We start from the raw sequence: 12352 nt of genomic DNA on the forward strand, positions 1-12352 counted from the left end.
TATGTTACTTCTATTCCTTAACCAAAAGTAATTAAAGAACACTAAATAGAATCCTTATTCTTCAAATTAGTAATAATGAATGTCACTAAATTTGAACACCTCCCTTCCTGTCAAAGTTCTTGATTGCTTCCTGCAAGCATTCTATTAATATTTTTAAAGCAAATTATGGAGAGTCAGGCTCTTTTGTGACCTCTTACAGGACATTCTCTGAAAAGGGATCTTTCTACCAGATTTCCACGAGGTCTGACCTTCAAATGCTTAATACAATGCACTTAGAGGAGTCAAGATGTCTTTAATGAATATTTCCAGACAAGTACTTTTCTTTTTGAAAAACACTAAATGACATTCAAGGGAGACCAGCACATTTTGCTACTGATTATAAAGTGAAATGACCTCTTTCTTCTACTTTTTTAATGAGAGAGAAACAATATAGTAGAACGGAAAGAGCACCAGTCTTGGAGTTAGAAGTACCTGGGTGTGAGTTCTCATTCTCCTGCTTATAAGTTATATTACTTGGAGTAAATCAGTTATCTTCTCTGAGAGATAAATCATAGATAAAAACGGGAACAACAATCTCTACCTCAAAGAGTTTTTGTAAGGATCAAAGAGATACTGTATTCAAAAGTGCTTTATACCTGCAAAGAAGGTGAAGAAGATGTGTAAAGAAGTGTTTATTACTTTATGAGCTATGAATAAGTTTCTCAATTAAACTTAATGAAATTATAGGGTTGGCCACATTGATAAAGGTCCTTAAAAAGCAAAATTGCCAATTCTGGACTTAGTTCAGATATGAAGAACTTTGTCAACCAAGAACAGAGCTGGCTATTGAAGAAGAATACAGCTCTTGAGAGATTATCACTAATTGCTTCTTCCCTTTGTGCATCTCTTCCTGACTGCAGCAGGGGTGGGGAGACAGGATTTCTCTCTCTTCCTTGCCAATTCATCTGGCAGGCAGAGCAACTCTTTGGCAGGTAGAGTGACTAAAAGGCAGGTCTAGAGTTTTCAGGTTCAAAATTAAGTTGAGCTGTAGAGAAGAGTAGGGCCAGGAAGTCTGGTGGAGCAACATGCCCAGAAGAGATGCTGTATGGGGCAGCTATGTGGCCCAGTGGATAGAGCACTGGCCCTGGAGTCAGGAGGACCTGAGTTCAAATCTGGCTTCAGGCACATAACCCTCACTAGCTGCGTGACCCTAGGTAAGTCACTTAACCCCATTGCCTAGCTTAAAAAAAAAAAAGAGAGATGCTGTACCTAGAGGGTGCAGGATGAAGTCACCACTAAAAGAGAAAAGATATCAGGGCCTTGGAGTGCCAGGGGTATGAGTTGTTTTGATCACACACATTCCCTATTTGTGTGCCTCTCTACTTGTTAACCCTGTGTACGTATTCATTCTTCTCACTGATGTTGTATGTATTTGTAGCAGAGAGAACTTCAGGTTTGGAGGGAAGAGATGTTGTTTTTACTGCTTATACCCTGTCATTTCATTATATGTCCTTGATTTGAGCTAATCATCTGGCTGACTGTTTAAGGGGAATGCACTGGTGTGAGCTCATGAATTATGGTTCTAGGAGTAGGAGCTCCCTAAGTACCTCGAACCTGGGCTGGTTTTTTCCCATGGGCCAAACTTGTGAGTGCAAGCTGGGGAGCGATGGACTTGGAGTGGGTGCCATATGACTGTAAGGTGCTGTATAAATGTATACAATGAGCAGTCCTTGTCATTCAGTCGTGACCCCATATACCATGGCACACCAATGCTGTCCACAAGGATTTCTTGGCAAAGATAATGGAGTGATTTGCCATTTCCTTCTCCAGTGGGTTAAAGCAGAGATTAAGCGACTTGACCAGGGTCACATAGCTAGTAAATGTCTGAGGCCAGTTTTGAACTCAGGTCTTCCTGACAGCAGGCCCAGCGCTCTATCTATTGAGTCCCTTAGCTGCCTCTAAAATATAAATATATGTATAAAAATTATCGTTATTGTTGCTGTCCATCCTCTATTTCTAAAAGATGACCGGTGATGTCATGGGTGATGTCTCAACTTGCGTGTGAACTGGATTTAAGTGAGGCAGGGCTGTGCAAAGTCATCAGCATCACTCTCTCTTCGAGAGTCACTGAAGACCAGTGGCAAGACAAAATAACCTTGGTGTCTTCGATGCCTGACTAAGCTCTAAGTGCTCCATAGCACCTGCTTCAGCTGCCTTCATGGCTGTTAGTACTACCAGCCACTTAATATACCTCCTGGGCCTTGGATCACACATATTTTATGATTATGGGGTCCATACAAATATGTTGGGAAGATAATTTTTTAAAAAATGCTATCAACAAAGTTTGGACCTGAAGAGGAAAGGAGAAAGTATATCATTGCCTTCATTTCCTTTCAGAAGTAGAGGGTTATGGGATTGGAAAAGTATTTATACTACCAGACTTAGGTGATGTATTGGTTAATTTTTCTGAACTGCTTTTAAAATTCTTTCTTTTTTATTCTTTCATACAAGGGATACCTTTCTGGGGAGAGGAGGAGGAAATGAAAAACAGCAAAAAGAAGGGAGTAAAAATGGTTGAATGATCTGAAATGGGCATATAGGATGCTTTCAATCACAAAATTTCCTATTAGAAATGTGTCCCCTATGAATGCCTGTCATGAATCAAATAGGCCTAACAGAGACATGTTTGAAGGTGATATATGAGACTCAAAGTAGTCAAGTTTATTTATTCTCTCTCTCACCTACCTGAATGAGTGTTGTCATGGAGGATCCCAGAAAAATATCTTGATCTGGGACCCCAAAGAGATATGCACTTGTATATGTCAGACCACTGCCCATCAAGGTCATAATGTTCAGATTGGGACTGGACATCTTCACAATCCTATAAGAGTCAGGAAGAGATAAATTTATCATCAGGCCCCTTACACACTGGGAATATAAGCTTATACAGTTATTTTCTCCACACCACCACCTAAGCATGAGAGTACCTAGAAGGAAAGAGCCCTTATTGAAAAACCACCATATCTCTGTTTCATAACCTTGTTATTTTCTGTTTACATGCTTTTAAATGATAAGTTCTGATATTGCTTGGTCTTAAAAGAAATCACATTGATCAAAAATTATATGTATCGAGAACCATTATCATCCTCTACGGGTAATAATTAAATAGCTTAATGGTACATTAGATCAAGTGCTGGAGTTTGGAAGACTTGAGGTCAATTCCTGCCTCAGTTGCCTCATTTGTAAAATGGGGATAACAGCATCCTAGTGAAGATCAAATGAGATAATATTTGTAAAGCTCTTTGCAAACCTTAAAGTGCTACATAACCGTTGGCTATTATTATTATTGTTATCATCATCATCATCATAACATTCCAGGTATGAGGTGATTAGAACCTAGATTATTACAGTAGTCTCTTAGCTGGTCACTTGGCTCCAGTCCTTGTCCTCCTATACCATCATGAATCCCACTATATCCATCATATATGCTCATCACTATATGCTCATCTGTAAAATGAGGATAAGCATACACTGCCTGCCTACCTCCTTGGGACAGCTAGATGGCTCAGTACATAGAGTGGTGGGCTGGGAGTCAGGAAGACCTGAGTTCAAATCCAGTCTCAAACACTTGCTAACTGTGTGACCCTAGGCAAATCACTTGACCGCTATTTGCCTTAATTTCTCATCTTTAAAATAGGGACACACTAGAGAAGGAAATGGCAAACCACTCCAGTATCTTTGCCAAGAAAATCTTATGGACAAAAGTCCATGGGGTCATACAGAGTTGGGCACAACTAAACAATGACAACAACAATGCCTGCCTCCTAGGGTTATTGTGATGATCTACTAATTTAATTCTAATAAACAATTCAACAAGTATTTATTAAGCACCTACTATATGCCAGATGCTGAAGATGGGGATAAGACTTGTGATGTCATTGGTAGAGGGAGCTCTTATAGGAAGAAATTCACTTTACCAGTGCAGGTCAGCACGTACTCTGAGACTTACAGCCTTAGACAGTTGCACAAGCACTGACAGGCTAAATGACTCACCTGGGGTAACACAGTCAGTATGTGTCAGAGGTGAGACTTTAACCTAGGTGTTCCTGGCTCCAAGGCCTGCTCTCTATTGACCATGCCGTGGTGCCCAACAGGGAGATACAAAGTCAAATAGGAAGTAGTCCTCAAAGAGCTTATATTTTTTTTTGTGTGGGGGGGAGCAACGTAAAAAATAAGATTAAAATGTGTATACAAAGTCATTTCTTGTGTGTGGGGGGGGAAGCTACTAGAGGCATTAATGTGTTTCCTGTAGGATGTGTCTCTTGAGTTGGCCATGGAAGGAAGCTAGGGATTCTGTGTGGGGGAAATAAGGAAGGAATGCATTCCAGCCAGTGAGAAGACATAGAAAAAGAAGATGCAATATTGCATGTGGGGAACAGCAAGCAGCCCAGTTTGACTGGAATATGAAACCTGTGGATCCCTTCTCAGAATAATGTTTTTTTTTAAATACATAGGATTACTAAAGAAATCAATTATGTTAAATTTATTGTTATTAAATTATTAAAATATTAAAAAATAAATTTATGGACCTCACGTTCAGAACTATTGCCTTAAAGGTTATTCTAGTCTAATCTCTTCACTTTACAGATGGAGAAACTGAGACTCAGAGAAGTTAAATGACTTTTCCAAGGTCACAGAGGTAGCAAGTAGCAGACACAAGATTGAAATTCAGGTCATCTGACTCCAAACCTCGTGATCTTTTTATGATATCCTGCTGCTCATTCACTACAGAAACGCCCTCGTGGAAGTAGAGGAACCTTCACATTCAAATGGCTATGTTGTCTAGGTTACTGTCATATAGATTATCTTTCTAGCTCTCATTTAGATCCATTTGATCTTAATGCTGCTTTATGCTCAGGTTTATTATTATATCAGGTATATTATTAAGCAAGGCAGACTTGACTTAGTACAGATCCAGATTTGGAATTGCTCTCCCTCCTGATTTGTTAGGAAAACTCAATGTGATTGTTATTTTCTACCATGCTTATTATCTGATAAAACCCTGATGTATCTTCTCAGCTCACTGACTGATATAGTTTTCATTTTTAGAAGGTACACATTATACATTTTAAAGCAGGGAATTCATCTTATTCCCCCTCCCCCTTCCCAATCACTGTACAGGGGCATTAGAAAGCTGAACTCTGATTTGAGTATTGCATTTACCAAAACAAATGACAGATTTTCTTGTGAAGCCACTGGGAAATGAATTATCTCTGGTCCAACGGGTTAATGGTAGGCATTGGCAGAATCCTTTTACCATACTCTTTTAGGTGGACAGCAATTCTCTAGACAAAAGACGCTAAATATTTTTCTATAACAACATGTATTGTGGTACAGTGCATGCATGTATATGTGCATTTACATGTAAGTGTATATGTATATGCACATATAAATATACAAAAATATTTACCAATTTTAGATTTAAATGTGACAAATTTCTGGTAAAGGCAGACTATGGAGGAGGTGATTGGATTATATCTTCAATAGATTATATCTTCGGAGGATAACAGCATCCTTGCATCACAAAGGTAGGTTTGAAAGAATCACTGTGACCTAATTTGATTCCAGACTCTGCCACATTCCAATATATAACCTGGGGCAAGTCACTGCCTCTGAGCCTCAGCTTCCTCATCTACAAAACAAACCCCAAGGTTGTTGTTGGAAAAGTGCTTTGTAGATTGTAAGGTACCATATCAACCAATCAACCAACAGACATTTATTAAGCACCTAGTATGTATCAGGCAGTGCTAGGTACTGCAGGTACAAAGACAAAAAGGAAGAAGTCCTTACTCAGAGAGGTTATATTTCATTGCCTTATGAATATGAACTGCTATTATTATTATTTTATTACTATCATCATCATCATTATTTAATAACCTAGGTATAAGTAAACTAAAGTCTGGACTAGGGTTGTGGCAACAGAAAGGGAGAGAGAATAAGGGATCAAATGAGATGGGAAATTAAAATATTGTGCTCTACAGCTACTAATCTTCACTTTCCTCTTACTATTTATTTAGAGAATTCAAAAGAAAGGCAAGAGCTTTCCTGACTTTTTAGTTCTCAAATGATTTCTCAATTTAGCAGGAATTAACTCAAAAGCAAAAAAAAAAAGGATTCTTCCTATATTCAAAGCAGCTAATATTTTTTTTGTTTAGAATTTTATTTTTCCCCAGTTACATGTAAAATCAATTTTTAACATTTGTTTTTTGAAACTTGAGCTCCAAATTCTCTCCCTTTCTCCCTCCCCAGCCCTCTTCATTCAGAAGACAAGCAATTCAATATAGGTTATACATGTGTAGTCATGCAAAACATTTCCATATTAGTCATGTTGTGAAAGAAAACACTGCACAAAAAAAAAACCTCAAGAAAAAATAAAGGAAGTTAAAAAGTATGCTTCAATCTGTATTCGAACACCATCAATTCTTTCTCTGAGGATGGGTAGCATTTTTCATCATAAGTCCTCCAGAGTTGTCTTGGATAATTGTATTGCTGAGAATAGCTATGTCATTCATAGCTAATCATCATATAATATTGCTGTTACTTTGTGCACAGTACATTTCACTTTTCATCAGCTCATGTAAGTCCAGGTTTTTCTGAGAACATCCTGCTCATCATTTTTATAGCACAATAGTATTCCACCATAATCACATGCCACAATTTGTTCAGCCATTCCCCAGCTGATGGGCAACCCCTCAATTTTCAATTCTTTGCCCCCAGAAAAGAACTGCTATAAATATTTTTGTACATATAAGTCCTTTTCCTTTTTGTTTTTTATCTCTTTAGGGATACAGACCTAGTTGTGGTATTGCTAGGTCAAAGGGTATGCATGATTTTATAGCTCTTTGGGCACAGTTTCAAATTGCTCTACAGAATTGTTGAATTAATTCACACTCCACCAATAATGCATGAATGTCTCATTTTTCCCGCATCCCCTCCAAGATTTGTCATTTTTCTTTTGTGTGCTATCAGCTAATCTAATAGGTATGAGATAGTACCTCAAAATTATTTTAATTTGCATTTCTCCAATCAATAGTGAGTTAGAGTATTTTTTTTCTGACTATAAATAGCTTTGATTCTTTCATCTGAAAGCTGTTTATATCTTTTGATCACTTATCAATTGGGGAATGGTTCTTATTTTTATAAATTTGACTACATTCTCTGTATGTTTGAGAACTGAGACCTTTATCAGAGAAACTTGTTTCAAAAAGTTTTCCCCAATTACTATTGCTAACTATATTTCCCTCCATCCTATTCCTCCTGTTTATTCTATTCTTTCTCCTTTCACTCTGTCTCTCCTTAAAAGTGTTTTGCTTCTGACTACCCCCTCCCCAATCTTCTCTCCCTTCTATAACTCCTTTTCTCTTATGCCCTTCCCCTCCTACTTTCCTTTAGGGTAAGATAGATTCCTATATCCAATTTTGTGTGTATGTTATTCCCTCTTTGAGCCAATTCTGATGAGAATAAGGTTCACTCACTCCCCATCATTTCCCCCTCTTCCCTTCTACCGTGAAAGCTTTTTATGTGAAATCATTTACTCCATTCTACCTCTCCCTTTTTCTTTCTCTCAGTATTTCCTCTCTCACCCCTTAATTTTATTTTTTAGATATCATCCCTTCATATTCAACTCAGACCTGTGCCCTCTGTCTAAATATATACTCTTTCTATCTGCTCTAATAATAATTTTTAAAAATGTCCTTATGAATTACAAGTATCAGCTTCCCACAGAGGAATGTAAACAGTTTAACCTTATTAAGTCCCTTATGATTTTCCTTTCCTGTTTACCTTTTTTGCTTCTCTTGAGTCTTGTATTCTATTCAGCTCTGGTCTTTTTTATCAAGAATGGTTGAAAGTCCTCTACTTCGTTCAATGTCTATTTTCCCTCCAAGGATTATCCTCAGCTTTGCTGGGTAGATGATTCTTGGTTGCAATCCTAGCTCCTTTACTCTCCAGAATATCATATTCCAAGCACTTCAACCCTTTAATGTAGAAGCTGCCAAATCTTGTGTTATCCTGACTGTGGCTCCATAGTACTTGAATTGTTTCTTTCTGGCTAGTTACAGTATTTTCTCCTTGACCTGGGAGCTCTGGAATTTGGCTACAATATTCTTGGGAGTTTTCATTTTGGGATCTCTTTCAGGAGGTGATCAGTGTATTCTTTCAATTTCTATTTTACTCTCTGGTTCTAGAATATCAGGGCAGTTTTCCTTGATAATGTCTTGAAAGGTGATGGTTAAGTTCTTTTTTTTTTATCACAGCTTTCAGGTAGTCCAATAATTTTTAAATTATCTCTCATGGATGTATTTCCAGGTCAATTGTTTTTCCAATGAGATACTTCACATCGTTTTTTATTTTTCTTTCTTTCTTTTTTGTTTTGTTTTATTGTTTCTTGATGTCTCATAAAGTCATTAGCTTCCATTTGACCAATTCTACTTTTTAAGGAGTTTTTTTCTTCAGTGAATTTTTGTGCCTCCTTTTCCATTTAGCTAATTCTGCTTTTTACATCATTCTTCTCTTCATTGGCTTTTTGGACCTCTTTTACTATTTGGCCTAGTCTGTTTTTTAAGGTGTTATTTTCTTCACTATTTTTTTTGAGTCTCCTTTACCAAGCTGTTGACTCATTTTTCGTGATTTTCTTGCATCACTCTCATTTCTCTTCCCAATTTTTCCTCTACCTCTCTTACTCGATTTTCAAAATCCTTTTTGAGCTCTTCCATGAGCCTTCCATGGAGGCTTTGGATGTAGGAGCTTTGAGTTTGTTGGCTTCTTCTGAATGTGTGCTTTGATCTTCCCTGTCACCATAGTAACTTTCTATGATAAGATTTTTTTTTCTATTGTTTGCTCATTTTCCCAGCTTATTTCTTGACTTTTGATTTTTTATTGAAGTAGGGCTCTGCTTCCAGGGTGGAGGTCACACTGTCCCAAGCTTCAAGGGTTGTTTTCAGAGCAACTTCTAAGGACCTGCAAGTTTTTAGTTTTTCCAAGGTGCTATGATCTAAGGAGAGGTGTGTTTACTACTCTCCTGGCCTGTGCTCTTGTCTGTGAATGACTACAAGAACTCTTTTCCACCCTGGAACTGTGATGAGGGTTCCTGCTCCACTGGGGTCACAAGCTCTGCTATGCTAGTTCTCCTCCTTGCCCTCGGACTGCCACCCACGACTACAACCTAGATCTGAGTATGGGCAAAGCAGCAGAGTCCTGCCTCAGTGCTAGCAGAGAGAACCCTGTAATCTCTTCTGACCAATTGTTTGACCCCCCCTTACCATCTGTAGGCTGAGAGCTCCAGAAGCAGCAGCTGCTGCTGCTGATTCAATGACTCTCAAGGCCTGATCCTGATTTACTGGGGCTGGGTCTGTGCTCCACTCTAACCTAGGCGCAAAAGATCTTTCCTGCCTCCCTTCTAAGTTACCTTTGGCTGGAAAATTATTTCACCCCATCCTTTTGTGCTGCTCTAGGAATTGTTTTATGGAATTATTTAAAGGTGTTTGGAGGAATTGGGGGGAGAAGTCAGGTGAGTCACTGCCTTTTTTCTGCCATCTTGGCTCCACCCCCTTGAAGCTAATACTCTTAAAATCTATATTATGACTTTAATAGTCTCATAAGTCTAGGGGTATCCAGCAGTTCATTGGTGTCATTTTCATAAAAATTCATTAGTAACCACCTATTTCTTGGATCTAATATTTGTCATATTTGGAATTATAAATGTTTGATTTCTGAATGTCCGTGCCATAGTTTCTATTGACAATTCTGGTAAGAAAAAGTCAGAGATAATTCATAGCCTGTTATAACCTATTGAAGGAAATCTCTAAAAGTATTAGATAAACATGGTTGACTAAAATAATACCTATGTAGAGGCAAGGTATTGGATTGGTAGGAATACAATACAAAATCTAGATCAGCTGTTGTTGCAGCTGCTGCTGCATACATGATAAAGGCAGGAATGTGGTCCAAGAAGATAATGATGTTTTCTTCTTTGTTTAGTTTCTGTTCATTCAACTTCATTAGTATACTAATCAACAAGGGTCTTAGGGACAAAAGGATTTGTAGTTCCAGACTCCATATAGCTCATGTGTGGTTTCTTTGTCTGGGCCCCTAAAATCCCCACAAAAGGTTAAATAGAAGTTACAGGAAATTCATAACCCCAATTCAGATAGTTATCTATGACTTTGATTCAGTCCCAGAATTAGACAGTACAAAGAATATACTGAAACTTTACCTGAGGTCATGCTGACTGGCTTTTTAGTCTGTGTCTTTACCTGGATGTGATAGTTCATAGCCTTTGCTAAATGACAAAATGCTGCCAGCAGGTCTTTTCAGAGAGAGGCTTTCTAGGCATTGTACTTTGGTAGACAGGAAAAGACATGGTCTTGAAAACATCAAGGCAAGATGTTGGCCATCATAACACCAGTTGAATGTTCAGGAGGAGCACCATGATGCTTAATAGACAGCATAGATATGACACCCACCAGAGAACCATCATGAAGAGATAATGAGAATATTAATAGCCCTATCTCATTGGAGATGTTAATTACCCTAGATATGTGTGCCCTTAACATGGGAGCCCTAGCCATGTGGGTTCTTGGCACATGGCTTTTCACACATATTCTTCATGTGCATATCTTCTCTGCATGTTACCTGTTCATACACATTTTCAGCATATATGTCCACTCCTACTGGCAAAAATGTATCCTGTGGGAGAGTATAACCCATGTTCACGTAGATGGAATATTCTCTTCTCACTCTATTTGCGCTGTGATTTGATTCAATATCTTGTTTTGAAGTACTGAGTTTTTTGGGGAACTCATGAATTACGGTTTTAAGTTGATTGACAGAATGTCTCAATTCTGGGGCAGCTTTTCTAAGGGATGCATATGTGAGAGAACACTCAAAGGCTACTATAGCTTAAATTAAACCTTTATTTATATAGTTTTTATTAATGTAGTTTTTCTTTCAAAAAGCATTTTAACAAAGATTGACATTTTTATTTTAAAAGACTTTTGATTGTATTCATAGTGTAAACTGTTATGAATCTATCCCATTCCAAGTTTGTTAATGCTCAAATGACACTCTCCTAAAGTGACACTTTTTTTTCAAAAATACAGATATTTATTCTAAATGCAATTTGCATTCTGGATTCAAGTGATCATAACTTTGACAATCCCACATATATTTGTGCAGTATGCTTTGAGCTTTGCCCTGAGAAGTGATTTGGCACTCAGGTAATTTGCCTTCCTAGACATCAGGCAAAATCTCACTTAACAAAAACAGACATGGCTTTCTACCGCTCTAGTATAGAAGGAGAGTGTTTAAAAGAACATATAAGCACGTGGATTTTCAGGGAAATTACTAACTCAAAATTTTAAAAAATAATCCTAAAGACAGAGCTACACAAGCATTCATGTCAGGAGGACAGAATTAAATTATAAATTAGTATATTTCCTAGGGCCCACTGAGCTGGCTTACTTGGCATGAGGTCATAGTGTAGGGGTGGAGGTGGAGGAGGAAAGGAAGAGCAATGAAACTAAGGCACAGAAAGAAAAGAGGAGTGGCATCTTCCTGATACCCTAGCCATCTGAAAGAGAATGGTACCAAGAGACAGTAAGGACAAATGGAAGGCTTTAGATGAATTGCTACTTAGTACACTAGCAAAGAGAAGAATAGAAAAAGTCTATGTATATCCTTTCCTGTACTATTTTCAGTCAAGTCAGGTCGTATGTAATTACCCTTTCTCTTGCTAGAGTCTCCATAACAACATGGTAGACTGGGCTGAGCACTAGGCTTGGAGTCAGAAAAGACCTGAGTTTTAATCTCAAATCCACCATTTAATGGTTGCATGAGCATGGGCAAACCACTTAATGCTTTTGGGTGTCAACTTCCTTGTCTGCAAAATGTGACTAATGACACATAAAGTAGAACCTTGCAGGGTCAGAGTAAGGACCCAATGAGATAATATATTATAGTTCTTTGGCCATCTCATATCATCTCTTACATAAATCTCAAACAGTTTTCTGCTTAGCTCACCAAGGGCTGGAGGCAAAATCAGACTTTCTGCAGTTCAGTCTCTCTAACAGAGTCTAGGGTTATTGTGAGAGTACTGTCCCTTCTTTAATGGACAGATTAGTGTTGAACTAAGAAGGTCCACTCCTGTTAATAACAGAAAGTGGCCTCTTTAACCCAATCACTTGGTCTATTCATGTCCATTGTTTTCAAAGACCTACTCTTCTAGTTGAATCTGGGCTGGATGCCAGTGGGAAAAGTCGAGATAAGTATGTCATACCCTTTTTCAAATAGCTATAAAGCAATGAGATATGAATAG

The 12352-nt window shown here is 38.0% G+C and overlaps 1 protein-coding gene across 1 annotated transcript in view; it reads right to left on the bottom strand.

The window, feature by feature from the left end:
• GPR156 (G protein-coupled receptor 156) overlaps positions 1-12352 on the bottom strand; it is an 82787-nt gene that overhangs the window by 44844 nt on the left and 25591 nt on the right. Inside the window, exon 3 of the mRNA XM_020985885.2 lies at positions 2725-2860. Within this exon, the coding sequence (XP_020841544.1) occupies positions 2725-2860 (136 nt within the window). The remainder of the gene's footprint in view (positions 1-2724; positions 2861-12352) is intronic.

Source organism: Phascolarctos cinereus, unplaced genomic scaffold, assembly GCF_003287225.1.
Source record: "Phascolarctos cinereus isolate Bilbo 61053 unplaced genomic scaffold, phaCin_HiC Scaffold_726;HRSCAF=1367, whole genome shotgun sequence".
Lineage (NCBI taxonomy): Eukaryota > Metazoa > Chordata > Mammalia > Diprotodontia > Phascolarctidae > Phascolarctos > Phascolarctos cinereus.